We start from the raw sequence: 25,661 nt of genomic DNA on the forward strand, positions 1-25,661 counted from the left end.
ATATACCATTATATTTTTATGACTTTTTGTGCCTTACTATACTATGACATTTTTATGACTTACAATACTATGCAATTTTTATGACTTTTTCTGCCTTACTATACTATGACATTTTTATGACTTTTTATGCCTTACTCTAGTATGAAATTTGTATGACTTTTTGTGCCTTGCTATACTATGACCTTTTTATGCCTTAGTATACCATGACATTTTCATGATTTTTTGGTCTTACTATACTATGACATTTTTATGCCTAAGTATACTATGACATTTTCATGATTTTTTCTGCCTTACTATACTATGACATTTTTATGACTTTTTGTGCCTTACTGTACTATGACATTTTTATGACTTTTTGTGCCTTACTATACTATGACATTTTTATGACTTACTATACTATGATGTTTTCATGACTTTCTATGCTTTACTATACTATTAAATTTTTATGACTTTTTGGTCTTATTATACTACGACATTTTTATGACGGTTTTCGTCTTACTATACTATGACATTTTTACGACATTTTATGCCTTACTATTGTCAAGGCCTCATTTTGTAATGGACATTTTTCATGGTCTAATCGTTATTTACACAATTCAACTAAAGATTCTATGATCAACTTTATCTTTCAGTGTCAGTGACAAAAAAACTCTGTCAGAGAGGATTTCCCCCTCCATTGTACAAGTACATCTGTTCAGACCTTAGCACTTGAAATTTCAAGTACCGGTATATATTTCTGTAGTTTGTGAAGAAAAAACAGCGTTTCATATTACAGTCTATAACTACAACTATAAAGTAGCTACAATCTCAAAAATGACCATATTATTAAGTTGACACACTAATCAACAAAAAATTGACATCAATAAGTGGAGTCACTGGGAGCCACTTTTTGAAGCACTTGGATTTTTCTGCATTTTAACTTCTTTACAGCCTCAACTTTAAGAGCCCTGTAATGACTAAAATAAACTTCAAGACATCATATTTAATATTTGGTGTCAAATACTTTAAAGTCACAAGATAGAAGGGGTTTGTAAAATCCTTGAGGCAAATTTGTAATTTGGGTTCAAAAACTCACTTCTGGATTGTTTCAGAGGCTCTTTGCGTTCAGATTGGTCTTCAGTCAGTCCGTGAAACACATGACAAGAAAAAATTTGTGGGTTTTTTTTGTCTGTCCCCCTGCAATGTTGTGAAATAATAAAATCTGCAAGGAAGATAAAGTTGTCAAAGTGAAACTGCGGGAATTTTTTCACCCTGGACTGAAGCAATTACTTTGTCTGCACACTCCCCAAACAGGTTCAAGCACTTCAAATTAAATAACTGCATTTCCTGTTACAACTTCCAAAATATTCTCAGCATCATTGCCTTTCAGGAAACTTAAAGGAATATTCAACATTGCTTATTTTCCCTTCTTAAAGAGTTATGTGAGAGGATCGATGCCCCTCTCATAATACTACAAAAGATGCGAAGCTACAGCAAAGAGACAGTTTAACTTAGTATAAAGACAATTGCTGGAAACAGCTAGTCTGGCTTCGTCTAACGGAACAAAAGAGGTTTTGTTTCATTTGTCCATGTTTTGAGATATTCATATTCATATAGATTTAGTATCAGTAGTATTAGTACCATAAATCTACTCTATAGCAAGAGCTGAGATTAACCGTCGCGCTTTTATTTTGAAGGCTAACCCGCCCCGTTTCCTGTTTGACAGTGAGGGATTTAACGCGGCAGCATGAGTCGACAGCACTTTGACACCGAGAAGTAGGTAGACCAGTTATCCAAGTTATCTAAGTTATCTCCCTCAGGAGGAACGGTTTGTACCTTAAGGTCAAACCGTCGGTGTGACGCCGGGCAACCGGAGGAATGGCCGACCTGTGGGTTTCCTTGACGGTGCTGGGAGCCGCGGTGCTCCTCAGCGAGGCGACACGCCGAGCCGCGGCGCGTCTGTTCCCCGGAGCTTATTGGATTTACCTGCTGGAAGCGGCGTCCACCTTCCAGCTCTGCTGCTGCACTCATGAACTCAAACTGCTGGGCGAAACGGCCCAGCTGGAGCTGCCGCTGAGCCTGGCCCTAACCTACACTATGACGGTCATCCACCTCCTAACTTTCCGGGGGGCGACGTGTAACCCCAGCGGGGCTCTGGAGAGCGTTTGCCGCGGTACCAGCACCGGCAAGGCGGCCGTCATCCTCATAACCTGCCAGTTCGCAGCTGCGGTAGCCGCGCAGTTTTTCGCAGCCTCCGTGTGGTCGCTGGGTCTGTCAGACATCCACGTAAGGCACCAGAGGTTCGGCTTCAGATGTTTCGACCCCCTCGGAGGGACCGTGCTGGAGGCCGCGGCCGTGGAGCTGGCCTGTGCGTTCATAGTCCAGGCTGCGGCCATGCATGTGCACAAAGTGGACGAAAAACTCCAAGCCCACTGCATCGCTGCTGTCATCACCGCGCTGGTTTACACGGGTCTGTTGATTAACGGCGGGTTAAACGCCAACATGTCTGAAACAAAGGAGTATTGGATATTACTTAATTCTGTCATGCACCACACACACACACACACACACACACACACACACACACACACACACACACACACAGGCTTTTCCAAGTTTTGTGGAGATTTCACTTCAACTGAGATTAAAATTGTCCTAAAGAAAGTCCTGCAGTCATGAGACCCTGTCTTGTGCAGGAATCCTGAGTCAGAAATCTAGTTTTTTTTAGAAATTTTGTCAGTGTTGAAATTGTGCCAACATAGTGCTCATCAGTAAATACTCACATTATAAAAGCTTTTTACACAGGGTCACATGTTTCAGCACATGAGCACTGTTTGTTCACCCAGAAAGAACAGTGTTATTTGAATGTAATTATAGGGAAACTAGATCCAAGTCTAACATTGGCTTAGTTGTTAGTAATTATATAATAATGATATAATAATATAATAACAGTTTAAGTGATAATGATATATAAAAGTGTGTTTTAAGAGAGAAAAGAGAATAGTCATTAGTCGTAGTCCTATATTATTGAAAAGTTTCATGTAAAATGAACAACTTTATTTATATAGCACATTTCAAACAAGATAGACGCATGAGAAAAGATTAAAAGGAGGCTAAAAGAGAAATTGTTAAGCAAATAAACTACAAATAAAATAACAGCTAATTATATTTAGAGAACAAGTGTCAGAGGAAAAGCAATATTAAAAAGCTGATTTTTAAGATATATTTAACTGTACATATTTCCAATGAAGCGTCTCAGATCTTTGTCACAGCAGGTTTCATCACAGATGAAGAGACTCGGTCAAATTGATGCTGTTTCATGTTTCACACCTGACCCCCTGCTGTTTCCCTCCCCCTCTGCAGGTGGGAGTATTTCAGGGGCTGTTTTTAACCCCGTCCTGGCCTTCTCCATCCAGTTCCCCTGCAGCGGTCACACCTACCTGGAGTACTGCTTTGTCTACTGGCTAGGACCGATCCTAGGTAAGGAGCCAAAGTGACAGATAATACTACATAGTACTACATCCCAGTACACACACTTGTGGTATTTGGGAGTTGGGAGTGCTAAAGCATCATATTTCTGGTAATTGCCACTGACGCCCAGCTGCCCCTCGAAGCATGTGGAGGTATATCAGAGACACAGTGGATCAATACTCATACAATACAAAACATTTTAACTTCTTAACCATTTTAAGTTTTCAATGATTCATACCTGAAATATCTTTGCTAGAAGTCCGACTGGCTCCTGTTTGTCCACCACAGTAACCTCCTGTGTTTCTCCACATGTGGTTCCAGGTGTGGCGAGCTGCATCCTGCTGTTTGAGAAGGTCATCCCCTTCCTCTCTGGAAAAAGCACCATTGGGCTGGACGTCCCTGCTGCCCAGAAACAGAAGACACAGTAGCAGTGACGTGCGGACGGGCCACAGTCACCAGAGTTTAAGTTTTCTTTTAAAGATTTTTATTCCCTGTGTCTGAGAATAATACCAGCGTAAATAGTTTTTTTTCCCCCCTTGTCATTGACACTTACGACGGCAGCACATGAAGTCCAGTCATGACTCGTACTGCACATGTGCTACAACGCGGCTGTTGTCTGCAGCTCCTGCTGTCTGTTGTACGGCAGGTTTACCACAAACATACAGATATCAGAGTGAACAGCACTTGTACTGATGTTTTCCCAACATATGCTAACCTAATTATGATGCTAATATGTAGCATGGGGGGGGGGGGTTTACAGACATCGTGCTCAAATCAAAGATAGAACAGCTAATGTTGTCGGCTTCCTAGCTGGTGTCTGAAGTGATATTACAAACAATTTTACCAATCAAATTACAGTATTGACACTTGACAACATCAATCAGAACCAAAAAGTTAATGCCAAGGATAGCTGCTGATTTTTCATAAAAATATTTTTTTATAGTTGTCATGACAGATTTAAAGATATGCAAGCTCATAAATGCAGTACTTAAGTTTTGCCAAATGTTCTTCACATGGAGACTGTGAGAAGCACAACACTAAAGAAGAAGTGAATGTAAGCAAGTGTTACTGTTGAAATGGGGAGTTGCTATTGCTACATCATTACTTTATATGAGACTACACCAAATGGGAAACAACATGAAGACGACTGGAAGCACTGTGGTTTGCAAAACGGGCTGGTTGCACAAATCACCTTAAGTCTTCTCCTAAGGTTTCCTTAAAATGTTAGTATTTAAGCTTTTCTCCTTATCTTAGTCTTTAAATTCAGGAATCACTTAAAGTCAGTTAAATTGTTGCACAAAAGACCAAAGTTCCCGTCGAAACTACAGGAGGATGTGATAGCAGCTTCTTTAACGTTACGAGCTTCCCAAAAGTGATAACAGGTATCACAAGTGCTAATGTCAGCAAATCAATGGTCTCCATGGAAACCTTTTGAGAGATTCTGTGCAAACCAGAAACTTAACCAAAGCACAGCTAAAGGACGCAGTGCTTCCAGGTGTATTTGTGTTGTTTCTGTCAGCCCTTTTTATTTTCAGTGCACATGACATAAAATAAGTGCACAAAGTGGGACAGAAGACATGTTTTTTTCAAGGGACATTCCTAAAAAAAAAAAGAAAGATAAACACTATAGCCAAACCTGATGAAAGGCATGTTTATTATTACACTAATTCATAATCTTTTAAATCCCACAGTCCTGAAGCACAGTTAGTTTAAAGGTGAAGTGAGACAGCATAAAAGGTTGTAAGGTTTGGTCCGTGTACTTTGCACAATTATCATAGCTTTACACTTTCAGGTGTCTAATTGCACAGAATATTTTTTTCTAGCGCACTTGATACGTAAACACAAGTTAAAGAAAACTGGATTTCACTGTGAACTCTGTGACGCTGACACCGAGTTTTCCCTTTTTAAGTTTAGTTGACCAAAGCTTATACTGTTGAATCTTTGTTTTCCTGCATAAATCATGTTTGACTGTTTGTTCTGCTGCAGGTGATAATTTACTGTTTAACATTAATATTGACAAAGTGTTACCAGTGTAATATTTGCATTGGGATTTTAATAATATTCTGTGGTTTTTTGGGGGGGGGTTTTCTCTGTCAGAACTGCACAAACTTCCATTTCTCTGTGAACCAAGGACAAGGTCATTTATAGCTTTAAATACCTCGAGAGTGTGGATGGTCATAATGTGTTGAGACTTGATGATTATGTTGAGAATGTGAATAAAAATAGATTTTCTCTTACATTTCTGACTCGGTGTCTCTCAGTAAAATGTTGTAATTCAAATGTGTTTCTAAAATTTACTGTTATTTTCAATATAGCAATATTTTGATTAAAAACACTGTTTTTGTATGATTGTCATTGCTTGGTTTATGCTCAATAAATCACCATCAATTTGAATCACTCTACAAGCCCGCCCCCCCCGCACACACACCACAATCTGCTAGTCCACTTCTTAATACTTTTCCTATTTCCTCTCCCAGTCTTTGGCACTCAGCACCCATTGGCTCCTACTGAAGAGGTAAATCTTTTAATTAAATGAAGTAAAAAGGAGGAAATGGTGCATTTGTTACTGATGCTAACAGAGGAGCTCTATAGGACAGAGGAATAAGAAACTCAGGCTTTGGATACTTAGACAATACTTGATCCAATACAACTGTGCAATACAAACTGGATTTTTAATTACTTAACATTTATGTTATATTGACCAGGGATGTTTAGTTTTGTTTTAGTCCTCCAGGAGGTTTGGATGATCCCAAAGAGGAAAAACCCATAAAATCCCGTCCACCTCTAGAGCACCTGTTACTTTGGCCTACATGGCATCTGTTACATAACATGACCTTTGTGCCCTCTCCTCCCTCCTCCTCATGTCGACTGACTCAACAAAATACCAAGCTCACTCTGCAGCATAGATGAACATTCAACACATAAACAACATGGGACAAACATGAGACGAGGTTGACAGGGATGTGTCAAGAGGTTGTTGATTTTGAACATTAGTCTTAATTACACACTTGCACCACTGTCAGTTTTATGTTACATGCATAGCATTGTAATTGTAGGTATGTTAGCATAGCTATATATGCATGTTAGCATGCTCATGTTAGCATTTAGCTCAAACCAACGCTGTGATATATTAACCTCCTAGGACCTGGCGTCCACATATGTGGACCTCACATTTTGGGTTCTCTAGACCACAATACTAACTTTTTCTCAACAAGGGCCTGGTGACCACATATGAGGATATTATACTGCCACTCAGTAATCGAAATTTAAAACTAATGTCCTCATATGTGGACATCATTTTTCTCAGGTCCCAATCAGCCTATATAGCAAAGAATAGAGCTCGGGTCTTAGGAGGTTAATTTAGTCAGTATAAACTAATGACATTCTATTAGCATTTAGCAACTGTTAGCATGCTAACAAGCTAAATTAAGATGGTGAACATGGCAAATATACTAACTTAAACCTTTTCTTTAAAAAAAAAGAATATTACTTTGTATTATCTATGAGTCAATACTAGGATTCATATATTAATGTAGAAATACACAGCATTGTTATTACAAATATGTTAGTTTGCTAGCATTAGCGCGTAGCTAAAAGTACATGAACAAAGCCGCTGGTGTAGCTGACTGTTGGTCAAAGAAAATGTTTTCCAGTGTATGAGTGTTTTTCAGTGATGAGGCAACAAAAACAAATCCACTATTTAAAAAAGAAAAAATCATGAATTAATTGGTAAGAATGGATTTCTTCTACATAAATCATCAGATCATCCAAAAGACTGGATGATTGACGCTCCACATCAAAAGTCACACAAGAGTGACATGAGGATTAAAACCCATTTTATTATGACAAATGTACAAGATCAGATTCATAAGAAATAACAGTAAAGTTAACAAAAATGTAAGGAGCAGACAAAACACCAACAACCAGTCTACTAGGGTCTATACACAGTGGACAGGGTGTCTTTCCTCCCAGATTCATCATGAGGTAAATAGGAAACTCTGTTAACACTTCAGTTATTGGCACCGACTTAAATCCTCTCTTAACCCCCATCGCGGCCTTTTTGTCGCTCCTCTCTCCTCCGTTCCTGTGCAGGTCTTGCTACTGGTTATTTCATAACCGTGAGATACATATTAATACATTCTCCTTATCTCTGTGGAGAGTATAAAATGGGGTTTACTTAACAGCACAGACATCCACATTCCTGTACTCTGACTCAAACAACCAGAACACACACTTCTATTAGTAGAATTGGGTTTGCTATACTCTGTCCGACTAATCTAAAAGCTAAATAATGTGTATAGAAGCCTATGTTGTGTGCACTGCAAGCAGCACATATAGGTTTTGTCTTGAAAGTCATGTTTTGGCCATAGCCGGTATCAAAACGGTATGATAAATAGAGTGGTTTATCCTCTGTGAAGACCATGCTGAGACTAATTTACAAAATATTTTACATGTTCTCTCTTTAATCAGATTCAGCTGTCCTAGATTATTTTCTACGATAAGTCCCCATCTCCCCAAGTTTTTCTGTAACATGCCTTTAGTAGGTCAGCGCATGCTTACCAATGCAGTTTCACTGCAAACGACAAGATATCCTGCAGCATCTACTTCACGAGTCCTTCAGCACTAATGCAACAGGTCAGGAGATAACAGACATCCTTAAAACATGCCAAAGTTTTCTGGTTTTGTTACAAAAAATGTTCCATTTGTGCCAATATTAGTTCCCTACAAAAGAAAACTATTAGAAACTCATGCAATCCCAAAGAATTGCCCAATATATTTTTCCATGATTAAAAAAATGCCTCTAAATATATTACAGCAAAAACTACAGATATACACACAGACTGGTTCCAGCAGAGGTCAGTGAAGTCATTGGTTTGTTTTTTCTTTTTCTGTCCATTTCCCTCCGTCCAAAAACCGCATCCTGACGCTTCAAAACTAATCATTTCATGTCAAGGTGTTTTATTTTTCACAATCTTGATCTGGGCTGAGGTCTTAAAGGACCCAAACGTCAACTCAAGATTATGAAAAAAAGAGGGTTTGAATAGAAACATAGATTTTGTACATAGGAAGATCCGGGGGAATAGAATAAAAAACAAAAATGAAAAGAAAAAAAGTGTTGTTGTGGAGCTGAGTGTTATTTTAGTTAATAAAAGCCAGGGGTCTGCAGGTTTTTGAACCTTCTATGAAGGATAATGTACAAAGAAAATAAGACACTTTACATTTCAGACAGAGACAACAACAAATAAATGTTAAGATATACAAAAAATACATCATTTTAAAAAAAAAAAAAATAAAAAAAAATCACAAAAGTTAACATAGATGTAATGCGGGGAAACTAGACTAGATCTCAAGATTAGGAAGGACAAGATAGTTTTACTTCTGATTCTGTTTCCCCAAACAAACTGGGAGCTCACCACTGATACTGATGGCAGCGCACAGAGTTAAAATAATTATATATGTTTACAATATACAAAAGCTACTCTATCACTCAACAAAAAAGTCCAAGGGGAGGGCTGAGAAATAAAGGCTGGTCAACTGGTTGATCACATATATACATTCACACCTTCACATGATGCAAGGGGTTGAATATATATATATATATATATTTATATATATATGCATAACACTTCAGTATCCAGGGTAGAGAACTGGGAATAACGTGTTTTTTTCATCTACAATAACCAGAGCACACACACCAATATCCTAGCCGGGGTGTGTGAAGGGTTAGCTTATCTTATATGTGATCCAAGTGGACCCGATCACCCGCCCCCCTGAAAATGATTAATAAATAGCCTCATCCAAAGCTTTTCGCAAATTAAAAGGAAAACAAGCCAGAACAGTTTAAAACAAAAGTTTGACATTAAGGGAAGTCGCTTTGTGGAGGAGAGTGAGATGAGGAGATTGATACCACTCTTAAATAAGAAGCTTCAGTCACCTACCGACACATGTAGTGTTGTTAATTAACATGTTAAATCTGTACAAAACTGTAAATATGAAAAAGACAAGATGTGACTTTGTTTTCACCTGGGGGGGGGGGGGGGGGGGAATTATCAAATTTTCATTATACAAATGTTAAATGTCAAAAATATCACAGAAAACGGTATTAAATACTGAACAGTGTTAAATTCTGCAGCTCTGTTGGACTCGATTCAAAATGCTGGAGGTTGGTTGGTTTAATTTAAAAATGGCCGACCAGAAATTACTTACCCCACTAAAATTTGATTGACAACCACAGAATTTAGTATTTCTTTTAAACAAAGTGGATTATATTCTAGAGCATGAAAAATTTAGGATTAAACATCTCAGTGCTCACCAGCCACAGGATATTGTTAAAGACCAAACAGCTGGTAAAAATGATTGTGCATTTAAAGTGAAACTGCTAAATTAGCTTACCAAATAAGCTGGTTTTTTTTGCCTCTTCAGGGATGATACCTGGGGAAGACCTCAGATTATCACCTGTATTAAAAGGTGAAAAAATAGCACATTATGTCATTGTAACATTGTGTCCAAAGCTGCTTTTTCACACCTAAAAATGCTACCGACTGTGCCACAGTGCAGCGCTATTGGGTTTACCGCCTTTAAAACTAGCTTCAGTTTACCAACTAGCTACTGTTAGCATAGCAAGTCATAGCCGCAGCAGGCAAGACAAGCAGACTGGTTCTCCCTCTGGTCCTGCTGTGGCTGCTCTCACCAGTAGAAAGGTGCTCCCTTGTACCGAATCAAAAGTAAAATCAGTCACTGTGCTAAGCTAAGCTAACCGGCTGCTGGCTGCACCTTCATATTTAACAGACGGACATGAGAGCGGTATCAATCTTCTCATCCAACACAGCCAGAAAGCCAATAAGAATATTTATCAAAATGTGAAATCTTTGCAGGATAAAAAGGTAAAACCAAGATTAATTTTTGATGCCCAGAACTTTCTGTCAGTTATGGAATGCCTTGCTTTACTCCCATAAAACATTAAGTCCAAGTCATTCAAATAAACAACACATCTTCAACTATTTTCTACACAATAAACAACTTCAGTGCCAATTTTCCCTACATGTAGATGGGTAACGGAGCAAAACTTGTAGAAATCTTGAACGTGACAATAAAAAAATTAAAAAACAAAAAGGAGACAGGAGAAATGATGAGTGACACGTTACTAGAGGAAGGAGCTGGTTTGGCAGTGGAGCTGGATGATGTGGGTGGTTCGCAGGTAAAATGATTATTACCAAACTAATGAGACTTGATAAGTTGGTGCCCGTATTCATTATTGTACAATCCCACAGTGACAGCATTCGACTGGCGACAGATCCAGTTCTTACTGTGCCGGAGATTGTTGAGAATCAAGCTCCAGATGACACAAGTAAAAAGGACGACAAGGAAGTGTTGGTGGGGGAGGGAATAATAAAGTTAAGCAATATAAAAATACAATACCACAAAAAATGAAACAGTACACCATTTTGTTTTTACAATTGTTCATTATTGCAGACGTAGTCCACTAGGTCTGTGACTCCTAACAGGTCGTCTTCGTCATCCTCCTGCGTCGCCATCTCCTGGCCAACCAGACCGTTTGGTGCAATGGCGGCGGCTGGTGTGGCGCTGATGTTTTTGGGCGGCTCCATATTTGGGATGAGGCCTGGAGCAGCAGGGGCAGCAGGCCGGCTGATGAAGCCCTCCAGGCTCTTTATTGGGCTCTGTCCGTTGGTAGGTGGCACCTCCACCACATTGCTGTCCAATGGATTTGTTCCCTTTGACTCCTCCTCTGCTTTCTTCTCCTTTGGTTTCTCCTCCTCTTCCTCGTCGTCATCGTCCGAGTCGATGCGGTTCACCCGCTTACGAATGGGACGATCCTCCTCCGACGAGTCGTCCGACGAGTCGTCCGAGTCGTCGTCCTCGGACGCTCTCCTGCGTTTTAGTGCAAGACGTCTGCGTCGCTGCCGCGAGTCTTCCTCTGAGGAGTCGGCTCTCCTCTTCACCCTCTGATCCCTCGACTCCTCGTCAGAGTCTCTAGAGAAACTCGCTGGAAAAAGAAAACAAGGAACACCTTCAGCTGCCTGTAGCTCTGTCACCAACACCCTGATATACTAAATGTATTTATGCAATTAGATTATTATTTAGAAAATATTTCTGCCAACACCAGGAGTGATAGAAATATCACCTCTATCCTAACGTTGTATTGTAATATTGTACATGATGATATCGTTGGATTAGTTTCCTCAATTTTAATGGCGTCAAGAGTCAAAGTGTATTAAGCCTAAACAAAGAAAAAACAGCCTGGAGTATTTGTCAAGTAATTTCACACTGAAACACGTCTGTGTGACTTAATGTGTAACATGATGTGTCAATACACGATCAGACAGAGCTGCTATAAAATGTCATATAAAGATTTGTATTTGGAGCTTTAGTGTCTGTGAGGAGCGGTCAAACTTTCTCTTCATGACCGTTAGGTTTGGTAACCTGACCTCAGCTGAAGACAGAATAACTAAGACTGCATTAATACCAACATTTCTTTAGTTTGTTTTTTTAACTTTCCAAGAAATTTTAAGTCATGTTAAAGACAAGTAGTGGCTCTGCCGTTAATTCAGTTCGAAGGTTTCATGTCAAGAGATTCTGAAAGTCTCTGTCCATGGTACTGAAATGGTTCGTGAATTATTTCTAAGCGAGAAGCTGAATTATTTCATCTGTAAGGATTTCATGTCTCTGAGAAAAGGAAAGGGGGACGAGACTTTCTATGTTCATGCCAATACATTAGAAAAAGGCAGTATTATTATTATTATTACTACTAGCATGTGTGACATCAAAACAAAAGGTCAAGATGTCGTTTTAATAGTGTGCGGCGTGTTTCTGACTGACCCTCGCTTTCTGAGCTGTCCTGGCGACGTCTGGGTTTCATTTTTGCCCGGTTGGTTTCTGCCTGAGATCCGTCAGACTCCGACGTCTCACAGTAGTTCACCTTCTTCTTCTGACTCCGCCGAGACCGCCGTCGACTCACGTCAAGATCACTGTCGCTGAACTCACTGGAGCCTTCAGTCACTGGACACAAACAAAACAAGAACAACGGGTTACAAAATAATAAGGATATTCTGGTCGAAAGGACGTAGACTCCTCTGCAGTGGAGTGTACATGTTGTTTGAGTGCTGCTAGAAACACTAGTAATTGTTTAGAAATGGCCTTTTGTAAGTTTCCAGAGCCCAACATGAAGAAAAGATGTTTGAATGTTTTCATAATAAATTATTTTAATAATCTGTTGATTATTTAAAATGTTGTGGATTCATTTTCTGATTCATTTTTTTGTAGTTTCAGCTCTAGTTTCATGCTAATAAACTGAAATCGGTTTGTCCTGATTGGTGCAGAGTAACAGTAACATGCCAAGAAAACAGTGGTGTGATAGACAGAGGGGAGCCAGAAAACCAGACTAGGGGTCAGTTTATTGTGTCTCAGGACTAGTTCTTCAGACACGCTGTCCGACCACTTTAGAAATCAAACGTGTTTCAGACGTCCACGCTGGAAGGCAAGTTGAAAAGCTGCATGTGAAGTTGAGGTGGAGATGAATATATAGTTTTAAAAATGGGGACAACACAGTCTCTCCAGATAGACATTCACAGTGTTGCACTCAGTTGCTCATATTAAAAGTGACAGAAATAGTTGTGTAAGAGTCTGGCTCCTCTCTCACCTCTGGCTGAGGTGCTGGCAGCTGGCCAATCACGGCGTGAAGTGGGTGTGAATGTTGGATCCTCGATTTTGGAAAGTTACAGAATTGGGTGGACAAACAACCCCTGATCCGACATCGGAAAAGGTGCGAGTGGGATGTTTTTTTTTTTTGTGTGACGCTATTCATCCATTCAATTAGCAGTCATGAGTCATGACATTTATGTAAACTGTGACGTGAACAGCTACACTCTGTAATACAGCCACGGCTGTCGCTGTCGCAGAGCCTTAACAAGTTAACATCTCTGGTTACGACGAGTGAAGCTGTGGGGGTCGACTGAAAAGCGAGTCTGTCCCTGAAAATCCATCAGCAAAATAAAATCTAGATTTTATTTATTGGCTCCATGGTCCAGCCCTCGATTAAAGTGTACAGAAATAGATGGTTGCCAGCTGCACAGTGGCAGTTGACAGTGCAACGTGCCGTCTGGATTTAATGTTCATCTTCATGGTGGTTTCTACAATTTCCCTTCTGTCTGTCTATATTTATTTATCTATATCTATTTATGTATAACGGAGAGGGGGGAAAGTGAAGTAGAAACTGACAAACATAAATCTATATACCTATTTCATCTTCTTCATCCTCCTCGTCTGACTCTTCTTCTTCATCGTCCGAGTACCCTCTTGGTCTCCGCCGTTTCCGGGAGCTTCGTCGCCGCTTCGGTGGCTTCTTGCTCCGCGAAGATGTACGATGCTTCCCGCTGCCGTTACTGCCGAAGTCGCTGTCGTTGGAGTCCGCCTCCGATTCACCCTCCGATTCGTTCTCCGATACTACAAACTCTTCTTCTGAGCTGCATGCAAAAAACAAACAAAAAACATACATGTAAATAAATGTAAATGCATCTTTTAAAGTCAAACTCTACTGTCAGTGAAGTTGTGTCTGTTCTTACCTTTCACTGAGGCGAAACTCCTCCTCGCTCTCCTCCTCGTCCACCGTGCTGTCGCTGTCCAGGTCATTGAGTCGCCGGCGCTTCTTCTTGCGCTGACCAGCGCTGGGTCGTGGCGGGCGGCCGTTCTCCTTACCCTCCTCCCCTGCTTGAAGGATGGCGGACATATCCTTCCCTCTGTGGCCTGTGATGTTGGCCATGTCTTTACCCCGACCTGCTCCTGCAGATAATGAACACCCGTCATCAACACCTTAAAGAAAGAACATTTTCTCTTATCTTAAAGGAATACTTTGACATGTTGCTTATTCACTTTTTTGCTGAGATCTTTGTACGTTAAATATGAAGCTATACAGTTGATTAGCTTAGCTTAGCATAAATACTGTAAACATGGGGAAACGGCTTCGCCTATAAGCACCTTCAAACCTCACTAATTAACACATCCCATTTTGTTTGATTAAAATGTACAAAAATTACAAAATGACAAAAATGAAAAGTTGCGGTCCTTATGTCTCTCATCTAACTCTCCACAAGAAAACATATTTATCTTATTTCAATGCACAACTATTGCTTTAAATCACTTTCCCCACAGTAAGAAGTCATGTCTTCTTACCTCCGCCCTCTGCTTCTTTGATGTCTTCTTCAATCGCCTCCTCGATCGCCTCATCAAATTCATCAAATCTGTAAAATTAACATTAGCACAGACAAGGATCACATTTCACGAATGGTTGAGCACATTGTGCTTCTCGAGTACATCAGCTGTCTCCTGCTAAGAGAATTTAAAGCCTGCTCAAAACTCTGTGCCAAAACCCTGACCGTAAGAAACTCGCTGAATCGCTCCAAGTGAAAAGAAAACACAGCATGCTTAATAAGCACCGGGGCACTAACAAGGTTCGTTACGCTTGTCAGATGTGATAGTAGACGGGATACAGTCACCCCCTGCAGGAGGAAGGGATGTGTCAAGTGTTATGGATCAAATAGTTTCCTGCTAACTGAGAACTTTCTGAAAGTCTCACCGGTTGTTTGGCAGATGTTGACAACATTTATTGTCACTGTAGATAAACACATAAACATATATAACACTACATAGCATTATATTATTTATATTACTATATAATATCATAGGCTATTTCATGAACTTACTATGCGTACTTATATCTACTTACACTACTAAACACATCAGTCACACTAAGTCTCATCTTACAAGAACCACTGACTCTTAAAGACAGACAAAAATCAGAAGTATGTCTCAGTGCACAAACCTGTAGCTGATGGTTTTCTTCGCCCTCGTTGACCTTCGACCCCAGCTCTTACTTCGTTTTGTTTCTTTCTTCTCTTTGATTATGATCTCTGGCTTTTCCTCCTCTACCTCCACCTGTGTGACAGCGACAGTTTGTCATTCACGGTGCAAACATCAACTGGTGAATATTTTTTCCGTCTCATTTCAAAAGGTGTACAAACACATGTCGTACTCACCGAGGGCGTGATGATGTTTTCAACACTGATTCCGACATAAATAAGACGCTCTTTCCTGGAGGAGATAATATACATGAACAAGACTTAGTGCTTAATTTCAATGTCAATAACATAAGACATTTTAACCTGAACCAATATACTGTTTGTTGTACAAATAATTTGCATATCTCTTTTAATTTTCAAATGTTGGCAGTACTGCAAGACTTTTAATGTGAAGGAGCAGCAATTTCACAGTAAAAGCAGTGATTGGAGTTAATCTAAATCTACAAGGAGTGGGGAGAATAATCAGAACATTACAATATAAAGAAATTCAAACAAATATTATGGCCTACAACGGTGGTTCCCAACCCCTTTGTGCTCAAGTCCACTTGTGACTTCGCATCACAGGTTATAGATAAAGGATTTTTCTTTTTCAGGTAGTCTAATTCAAAGGATTTTCTTCTTCTCTTCTTTTTTTTTCCACAATAAAACAAGCCAAAATGAGAGAAAAGCAAGAAAAAATAAACTTAATCTTGTGAAACTTTATTCTGCTTTCCTTTATTCCCTTTAATCATCTGGTGACCCCTCAGATTTATCTGTGGACTTCTGCGAGGGGACACAATATCGAAGCTGGGAACCACTGTCCTTAACAATTACCACTGAGATGAATCGACCCCTCTGACAACAGACACTAATTTAACAATTTGACAAAACGTGGTAAAAGACGTGGAGCAGGAAACGGAGAAACAGTTAAACCCAAACAGGAGTTAGGAATGAGTAACAGAAGGTATCATTCGCTGCTGGGTGTCACTGTTACAGCTCCTATCACCATATAAAGCACAAGATGTCTCACCTCCTCTCAGCCCGTTCCTTCTTCTTCAAAGCAGCGTCGAGGTTTTGCAGCTGCTCTTCTAGTTTGTCGCAGAGCTGCTTCTGCAGCGGGTAAACAACGATGAAAACATTAAAGCTTTGTTCACATTTCATTTACTCTTTCATATCTTTCTTTTTTCCTCCTGGTACGTACATGTTGACACGGTGGACAGAACCACTCTCCGTCGGGGATGATCATGAGTGGAGGCCTCAGACAGGCTGTGTGGTAGCCGCTGTCACATGAGTCACACAGTAAGATCTACAAAGCAGATGTGGACAGATGTTACCATCAACTCTTACTTATTACAAAGTTATTAACACATCTAAATTTAAAAAAAGATATCTGAAATATTCCTCCACAAATTTTCTGTAAGTTTGGCAAATAAATACCAAACAGAATGAATAAATAAAGCCAGTCAGCGCAAATTCAAAACGCTTCATTGTTTCAGCTGCAAACAAAACGAACCCAAAATTAATCTCGAGTGCATGTGTATTGATTTTGGCTGCAGAATGTATTATCTCAGCACTGTGATATTCAGCATCTGTACCCAGTTAACGGTGCCCATCTCACAATCTGAAGCTCTGTGCTCGGATGTTAGTTGCCGAACTGCAACTTTGGAGTCGTAGTGGTTCACCTTTAACTAACTGGAGCACTTCCATGACTTCAAACTAAGCCGTGGAACGGCTCCATCTGCGAGTCACATAACTTTGTTTATGGAGAAAAATAATTGGACTTTTACTCCTGGAATCGGGGGCGCCAAAAATAACTCCTACCACTCTCCTGCAACTCCATTAGTCGGTCTGCCAAAAATGTTAAACCCAGTGTGAAAAATCTTTCTGTGTCTGTGTTACTGTTAATTCCAAATGCTGAGCTCCATATGAAAATCACCAAATCAGTCCTACTAAGAAACACTGCAAAAATGAGACCCTTTGTTCAGCCCAAGTCATCCACGCTCTGTGCTTTTGCTGTTGTCGTCTTTCTGTTGATTTTTTTATAACTTTTACTTGTTTTATTGTATATTGTATAGTTTTCTCTGTCTCTTCTATTTTCTTTCTGAACACCACCTGCTAATTAATTAAAAACACACAAGTGCAAAATACAGATTTGAACTATGAGATGTTGTGAGATCCTGTGGGGACTCACCAGCTCGGGGTGATTTGGAAGACCACAATGTTTGCAAGGGTCGTCGTTGGGAGGTAGGTCGTCGTCTGAGGATGTCGAGGAGTCCGAGCTCCGCCTTTCTCGGTTCCGGTTCCGCCTCTTTCTGCTCCGCTCGACCTTGTAGTCTTCGTCGCTGTCGTCCTCATCCTCACTCTCCACCTCGTCGCTGGACTCCTCGTCGCTGTTGTCTTCCTCATCTTCAGAGCCTTTCTTTTTACGGCGCGTTCGAGTGTTGGACCACCGGACCTTCCGTCTCTTTCTCCCCTTTAAACAAACACAACATGTTCAGCTCAGTGAATCTTATTTGCTTCACAACTCAAGCAGCTGATAACCACTTCGATATTCAAGCGATCATGTCAGCGCGCTATCAGAATCGACTTGAGAAACACATTTGAGTCAAAGTGTGATCCATGAATCCGGACTCAGAGAATACAAATAAATTTCCAAACATGAATTTTGTAAAAACGTGTGATGAATTTGTAATAAATCCAGAAACGTGGCGGGCTTCACAGAGCAGAGCCCGTCGGAACAGAACCACCTGCAGGCAGGACGTGTTTAGAAAGGTGTTGATTGGATGTGAATTTTAATGTGGTTGTAACACCTCAACATTTTATTTTGAAAATGTTTCAAAAGCTGAAATATGGCTGCATATATTGTGAATATTGTCACCTGGTGAACAGTGTTACCTTAGGTTTGGGTTGACCCTCCTGATCCGCCTTTTTCTCTCTTGGTTTCTTCTGAACAACCTTTACCACCTCCTCTCCTCTTCCTCGTCCTCCTCGTCTTTTTCCTTCTCTGCTTTGTTGTCCTCGCGTTTCTCAGCCGCCGGAGCAGCCTGCGATTTCTCCATCTTCCTGTCGTGGATCTCCACGGCCTTCGGCGTCGGTCTAGAGATCCTCGGCGATCTCCGAAGAGATCTCCCCGTGTTTGTGTCGGACTCTGAATCCGCCTGCCTCTCTTCTCTATGAAGCTCAGCTTTCCTTCGGTGGGCCGGGGGCTTGACTCTCCGACGAACACCCTCCACCTGAGCGCCTGTCAGAGCTCCGCCACCGTTTGCCACCTCTTTTTTTGTCGCAGACTCCTCTTCTTCACTTTTGCTTCTGCTTTCCTTGTCAGATGGTTTATCAGCAGACGGTTCTTTGCTGGGGCGGACCGGTTTTTCCGTTTCTGCCGGGGGTTCGGCGTCAGCGTCTTTGCTCGCGTTTTGGGAGCCAGATTTCTCCTTTTTGGTCGAGGCTTCGCTCTCTCTATGAGCATGTTTCTCTTTCTTTGCTCTATCAGTTTTTGAGGGTTTATCTACCGTAGAATCCTCTTTACTTTCTTTGACTTGACACAGGTGTTTCTCACTGTCCTTTGCAAGTTTCTCATCGTCTTTATCTTTTTCACCTCCCTTGTCAGCATCCTTTTTACTTTCTGATGATGGACGCTCTTCCTCGATTTGTTCGGGCTGTTTGTCAGACACCTTTTCCTCTTTTTTATCAGATTTTTTACCAGTTTCTTCGGAGGCTTTCGTCTTCTCAGCTGGACTGGATGATTTATCTTTCCCTTCAGATGCTTCCTCTGTCGTCTTATGTTCGACAGAGTTCATCTCAGTTTTGTCATCCTCTTGTGGCTTTGTCAGATCCTGTTTAACGGCCTCTGCCTCTGCTGGCCCTGACGTTAAGTCGCTTATCTTGGTAACATCACGTATCGTACTGTCTTCACAGTTGACACTTTTCTTTGTATCCTGAGGCTTTTCCATCTTTTCAGGCTTTTCCGTTTTTTCAGGCTTTTCTGTTTTTTCAGGCTTTTCTGTTTTTTCAGGCTTTTCCATCTTTTCAGGCTTTTCCATCTTTTCAGGCTTTTCCATCTTTTCAGGCTTTTCAGGTTTCTCTGACGCTGCGCTTGTTTTCTCTGGAGTCACCTCTGTGTCTTTTCTGTTATCGGGCTTCTCGGCAGGTTTACACGTTTCGGATTTATCTACCTTTTCAACAACCGAAGACGCCGCACTCTCCTTGACGTCGGATGTTTCCTCTGATTTCTCACTGACTGACGGCCTGTCGGCTTTTTTAATGACAGTAGACGTTTGACTGACATCTTGAGTCTCTGTATCGTCGCCGTCTTTTACCAACTCAGTCTTTTTAATCACAGATGGCGATACAGTGTTTTCAGAGTCATCAGATTTCTCTGGGGGACCCTCGCCAGCAGGCTGCGCCTCTGTTGTTTTAATGACGTCTGGCTTCTTTTTCGGTGCCGAGTCATCAGATTTTTCTACATTAGTATCAGATGTTTCCGTTTCTTTAGCAGCTTCATCACTAACTTCTGTTTTCTTCATGTCTGTTACAGCCTCTGTCCTCTCTGCCGTCTTAGTTTCTTCAGCCTGACTGGACTCTGATGTGTCCATGTCTACACAGGCTGGTTTTCCCCCTGCATCTTTTGATTCAGCCTCTTTGGATGTGACTTCATGATTTAAATTTAGGTTGTCTGAGTCATCCGTTGTTAATGTTTTATCAGGTTCCTTTAATGCGGTCTTCTCGTCGACAGTACAAGACTCTTCTGTATTGGCTGGTTTCTCTTTGACTCCTTCAGACTTTTCATGATTAGAAGACTTCTCGAGTGCATTATTTACATCTTTAGGTAAAGGTGGCGACTCTGCTTTCGGTGGCGGGGGCGACTCGTGTGCTTCCTTCTTTTCCGTTGCTGCGGTGCTTTCCTTTTCTACCTGCAAGGCTGGATCTTTCTTATCCGAGTCCGTTTGTTGTGACGCGACCGCCTCTTTGATCTTCTGTGCACTGCAGGCTTCGTCTTTCTTATCTTTCGCGCCCTCCTTGTCTGTGGACGGGGAGTCGTTTTCTCTCACTTCTACAGATTTACCTGCGGCTGCTTCGGTCTCCTTCTCTTTGTCGACGGCGGCGTCTTTTAGTGACTCGCTCAATTGACTCTGGACATCTTTCTCTGACGCAGGTTTAATTTCACCGTTAACATGATCATTTACGCTCTGTGCTTTCTTTGTCTGATCAGGAGTCGCGTCCGCTTTAGGAGCGTCCTTGACCTGAGAAACAGATGGGATTTGTACTATGATAGCACTGTTCTTTTCAAAGTCTTCACTAAACTTCATTCCTCTTTTTTTCAAAGGGATTTTGGCCTGCTGGTCGTTCTTCAGAGCCTGCTGGATCTCCTCCGCACTGCTCCTCTTGGCCTCCTCTCCCTTTTCTGCCTTTACTGATAAACACGGTGTTTCAGGGGCGGCTTCACTTGTTGCTGTGCTTGTCTTAGTGTCCGACACCTCCACTGGCTCTTCTTTGATGTTCTGGGCTTTTGCGCTGACGTTTTCTGAATGGAGCTCCGCTTCAGCTCTGCCTTCGACGATGCCATTCAGGGACGATTTGGCCTCAGACGCTTCAGGTTTCAAGTTATCTTTCTGTGTTACTTTCTCACTGTTCTCCGTCTTTGGTGAGACTGGGCGGGCAGCCTTGTTGGAGTCTTTGCTGTCTTCATCTGATGTTACGTCAGTCTTTTTAACTTCACCTGTAATACAAATAAAAGATCAAATGAAGAAGATCAGGGGTTGAAATCTTTCGGAATTTAATTCAGAATCAATTTTTTGATTCAAACAATTTTCTGATGTTTTAAAGGCAGCAGAAATGGCAGCAGTGATTATTACTGCTCTCAGTGATTCACACTGTGACCAAACTAAAAATGAAAAACCTAAAACGTTCTTAGAAAAAAGAAAAGTGACAATAATAAATAAAATAAGCTGAGATAAGCAATTTAAAAGAGTTTTACCACCTTCTGATTTGTCTTCATCGTCTTCACTGTCGGGTTTGGCTTGTTGTTTTTGCTCTTCGTCCTTTTTCAACAGCGCAGGGTCAATTTGTGTCTTGAGCAGAGCCACAACCTCAGCCAAGTCGTTTCTATCTCTGCAGGGAGAAAGGTGTGGAGGAACAACACGAGAGTAAATAACACGGTTTACCTGCTTTTATTGACAACATTAACATTTAAAGTTCATTTCATTCACCGGTGCCTGCAGCGTATTTTTTTTTTTTCCTCCATGAAAACATCTTTTGCCCGTTTACCTGACGATGCATTTCCACGTCGACTCGTCCAGGTCGTCCTGCTCCTCCACATAAACACGCACGTTGTCGTCTTGGTCCAGTTGAAACCAGTACATCTGCCCGTCTTTGTCTCGCCCAATCGGCTGCAGACGCATCTTATCTGGGTCCTCCTCATTGATGGCGGTTTTAAACTTCACATTTTCATCAAACTGACTCTCGCACAAATACTGGAGAAAAAAGAAGAAAGAAAGGCACAGAATGATTCTTTATACCACACCAGCTATCACAAGATGTACTGTACATAATTATCTTCATTGGTTTCGGTAAAATGCAACATACTTCAACTGCGGGAGAGAGAAAACTAAAGTATAGAAACAATTATTGTTGCTGAATGGACGATTCACGGCAGGCAAAGTGGCAAAGATAAGTTAAGATCTGATAGTAAATGTTAATTTCACTGTCAAGAACATTCATTAACAGTCTAGAGAACGTGTTGCCAATTAAGCTGATTATTTTTACTGGTTTATTTGCATTTCTACAAGCAAACAGAATTATTCTATTAATAAAGTTAAGCATATGTTGCTGTTTTGACACCGGGCTGCTCACATCTGGAGGCAGGGTTTTACAACACAAGCTGTTTATAAATCCTTACTAAGTTTTTTAGTAACTCCTGAATCTAGTGATTCGTGAATACGCTTTAAAGTGACAGCCCTGGCGTTTTATCATTAACTTCCTCTTCATGATGGCCGGCTTCTCACTCCACCTTCCCGTGTGACTCCAGTCACTCTCTCGTTCACTCACTCACTACCGAACTGGGTGAGCAGTGAATTGAGATTTAGGACACTTACTAATTATCATCACTTTGTGTCATCGTTGCAGGTTTTGGCGGCACGTGACTGTAATCTCGTCTCATCAACAAAATGCGGCACGGTTCAGGGCTTTATATGGTGGATAAATTTCACATTCGGACGCTCAAATAAAATGGCGGATGTGACGACCCTCTCCACCCTGTGTAACCTGTTGCTTCCCGTGTGTGGGGGCTTCCCTTTGCAGGAAGGTAGGTAGGCAGGTGGGTGTTGCGAATGGTTGTCAGTATCTGGCGCACTTTGGTTTTGGTTGGTGTTTGTTTTGTGTTGTTTCTGTTGCGCCACCATCCAACCTTGCACTCGCTCACTTACACAGCTGATCCTACAGATGACACACGCCACTGTTAGTTTAAGTTCTCCTCTTAGATTGTCATGTCATGGCCGTGCAGCTCAGCCTGGGACAAGTCGGGGCTCGTCCGGCTGTATTTGATTTGTTTGTGGCCATTGTTTGGAGGTCTTGATTGATGTAGGGTTTCGTTTGCATGGGAAGCAACAGGTACAGAGGCTGGAGAGGGTCGTCACACGGACAGCAATGAAGCTGCAATAAAACAAATCAACAGGCTGCCATTTTTAAGCAAGAACTTACTTTAAGTATCCCCGTCTTGCACTCCAACGGCATCTCCTTGTATCCTTTTTCTTCGAGTTCCCATGCCCATGTTGTGTTGAACTCCTGACACACCTGCAAGGAAAACGAGAAATTAGATATTTAATCTTACAAATCAAGTGGTTAATTTTTTTTTTCTGTTTGTTGGTAGCATTTTAAGACTTATTCATACAGACTGACACATTTATGGTGGTGCGGTCAAAGTGTGTTGTAACTTGACGCTCTGCCATCTTTGTTTTAGTGTCAACATCGTTTCATACTAATCCTTCAAAACTCAACAGTTACCAAAGTTAAATCAACACCTCTGTACGTCACAGGCTTCACAGTTGTAAAAGATATCGTCTCCACATGGTGAAGAAAATTTATGTCCAATTCCATAAATACACGCTTCAGTGTTACAGTAATTGTAAGCAGGGATTCAACAGACAGTCAGAGTGTCCGATGAGGGTTTGAATGTGATTTCAGATACTTCATCTCTGTTCTAAAAGCTGCACAAATCAATATTTTTCATATCAACTATGGTTCAAATGGCTGATGTGAAAGGTGGCTTGTAGTAATGAGCCCACAGAGACTCATCACTCGATTGTAGTTCACCTAGATCCTTGTTTTGGTTTCGCTTGAATCGTAGTTTGCTCAGTAGCGTTGCTTACATATGTTTAATAAAAACAAAAACTGCAAATTAAATATTTACCTTGACTAGATACTTCTCCCATCTGTCTGCTGACACCGACTTGCCGATCTTCCTCAGCAGCTTGACGTGAAGATCAACCAGCAGCTTCGGGACTGAGGAAAAAGAGTCAACAAAGTGGTTAGTGTCTAAAACCAATTTCAGATAGAACTTGTCGAGAACCGTTTGTGAGAGAGATAATGATCTTTATCGTTCTCCCAGCCCTCAAATATTCCTTTTACACTATAATATTCCATAGAAATGCAGATGTAACATGGTACAACAGTAATGCAAAAAATAATAATAATAATAATTTCAGTATCATATGGTTTCCCCTTCCCAGCCAAAATAAGCTTTAGATCATCAGCTTGATATCAGTGAGTTGATTTGTGTCCACTCTAAAGAGAGACTCCATAGTGATAATAATAATAACAACAATAATAATAATAATAATAATAATAATGATTAATATTGTTGTTATTATTGTTATTATTATTATTATTATTATTATTATTATGAAAAGGCATCTAAAAAAACACAAAAAGGTAAATTTCACAATATAGGGATTATCTTCCCTACCCACACCACACTGGACCAGGTCTAGGTCAAAAACCACTGCACATATACTTGGCAAATCTGGACTAAATTACCAAGAAGAACGTAAAGACTGTTTCAGATTCATGAAAACAAAACATACTAATTGAAAAAACAAAACACACACAGACAGGGCAACTTCGCTGTTTTTCATCTGGTCTGTTTCAAAAAAACTCACTCTAAAACAAACAAAACATTTTTACAATATTTTACAATATAATGATTTTTCATCACAATGGACCAGGTCTAGATCAAAAACAACTATACCTATTAAGTCTGACCCTATTAACCCCAAGAAGCTCCAGACTGTTTACAATCTAGTTTCAGATTTGTGAAACCTCCTTCACAAATAGTAATGCAGATGTCAATGTGAGGTGAAAATTATTGGACACTTGGCGCCTGCGCAAAGCAACAACTGTATAAAAAAGTGTCAAGTCAAACACAATAAGAAGGATAAACGGAAGTTCACCGACTTTAACCTAATTTACACCTACAAGAAGCTTAATCTGTGGCGTATACCTGCCAACAAAGGTGTGGAAATCACACAAGTGTGCACGAAAGAGTTACTATATGCACAGCTAAGCAATAAATGTGGATTAAATCATGCCAGGATCATCTTTTAGGTGCCAAAATACGTTTTGTTTTGAAAGCTTGGACCGGATGTGCTCGTTGTTGCAGGTGGCTTGGCAGAAGCAGTGCGAAACACTACATGACAAAATATTTTAACTGTAAATAAAGTGCACAATTTCGTGTCTGTCTCACACAACGACACCTTTACCGATTAACGACCGCAATCAACTATGAGTTGCATGAATTATCACCTCCTTTGCCGCCTCGCAGACACTGTTTTCTCCGCACATTTGTGTCCTGTGTTGTGTTACGAGGAGCGTTACAGTGGCAGATAAAGGCAGCTTGGAAAAAATTAAGCCCAATTCAAAAGCTAAAAAGTGACAGAAAACCTCGACTAATTCGGCACCTTCGCACTTGGATAACCGTTAAATTACACACAGACACATTTTCTACTTCGAAGAGCAGCTCTGGGACGCAGTTAACTCACATTTAAGTAAAGAAGAAGGTTAGAAAACCACACAATAACACACAACTAGCTAACATAGCTGCTAGCCTGCTAGCACGGTACCATTATCATTAAAGCGGCGGTGAAGTCTGGGGGGTGTTTCTGCCCTACCTGAGGATGTGTCCTGCAGATATCTCTCCAGCTGAGGAAAAGTGAGCTCCGGTAAGTCCAGCAACGCTCCGTACCGCTCGAGGAAGGAGCAAATGACGGCGTAATTCGGACACAAACGGGGGGAAGAACTCGCCGTTGCCGCCGAAGCAGCCATCTTTTCCACACCACTGTCAAGCTAGCCGGAATCAATCCAACTGCT

General features: G+C 40.9%; 2 protein-coding genes across 2 annotated transcripts; one reads left to right on the forward strand and one right to left on the reverse strand.

Annotated features, from left to right (window-relative positions):
• Nucleotides 1-1,683: 1,683 nt before the first annotated feature.
• LOC130183070 (aquaporin-11-like) lies at nucleotides 1,684-5,689 on the forward strand. Its single transcript, XM_056398410.1, has 3 exons — nucleotides 1,684-2,449; nucleotides 3,343-3,459; nucleotides 3,772-5,689. The coding sequence occupies exons 1-3, from the start codon at nucleotides 1,858-1,860 to the stop codon at nucleotides 3,876-3,878; spliced, it is 816 nt and encodes a 271-aa protein (XP_056254385.1). The 5' UTR covers nucleotides 1,684-1,857; the 3' UTR covers nucleotides 3,879-5,689.
• A 1,580-nt stretch (nucleotides 5,690-7,269) lies between these two features.
• Nucleotides 7,270-25,648, reverse strand: rsf1b.1 (remodeling and spacing factor 1b, tandem duplicate 1). The gene is given in 17 exon segments (XM_056397252.1): nucleotides 7,270-11,455; nucleotides 12,289-12,468; nucleotides 13,705-13,931; nucleotides 14,031-14,247; nucleotides 14,638-14,705; nucleotides 15,287-15,399; nucleotides 15,501-15,555; nucleotides 16,333-16,412; nucleotides 16,504-16,608; nucleotides 17,494-17,775; nucleotides 18,198-18,265; nucleotides 18,268-21,018; nucleotides 21,280-21,410; nucleotides 21,567-21,772; nucleotides 22,998-23,090; nucleotides 23,707-23,798; nucleotides 25,463-25,648. Coding segments are annotated over 17 exon segments (5,376 nt in total). The 5' UTR covers nucleotides 25,617-25,648; the 3' UTR covers nucleotides 7,270-10,901.
• Between the last annotated feature and the right edge of the window lie 13 nt (nucleotides 25,649-25,661).

The sequence above is a fragment of the Seriola aureovittata genome, chromosome 15 (genome assembly GCF_021018895.1).
Source record: "Seriola aureovittata isolate HTS-2021-v1 ecotype China chromosome 15, ASM2101889v1, whole genome shotgun sequence".
Taxonomy (NCBI): Eukaryota; Metazoa; Chordata; class Actinopteri; order Carangiformes; family Carangidae; genus Seriola; species Seriola aureovittata.

Excerpts from the sequence above, each read along its gene's own strand:
- LOC130183070 (XM_056398410.1), top strand. The coding sequence starts at position 1,858 with ATGGCCGACCTGTGGGTTTCCTTGACGGTGCTGGGAGCCGCGGTGCTC. Across the intron at positions 2,450-3,342 it reads CACCGCGCTGGTTTACACGG|GTGGGAGTATTTCAGGGGCT; the intron begins GTCTGTTGATTA and ends CCCCCTCTGCAG. Across the intron at positions 3,460-3,771 it reads CTGGCTAGGACCGATCCTAG|GTGTGGCGAGCTGCATCCTG; the intron begins GTAAGGAGCCAA and ends ATGTGGTTCCAG.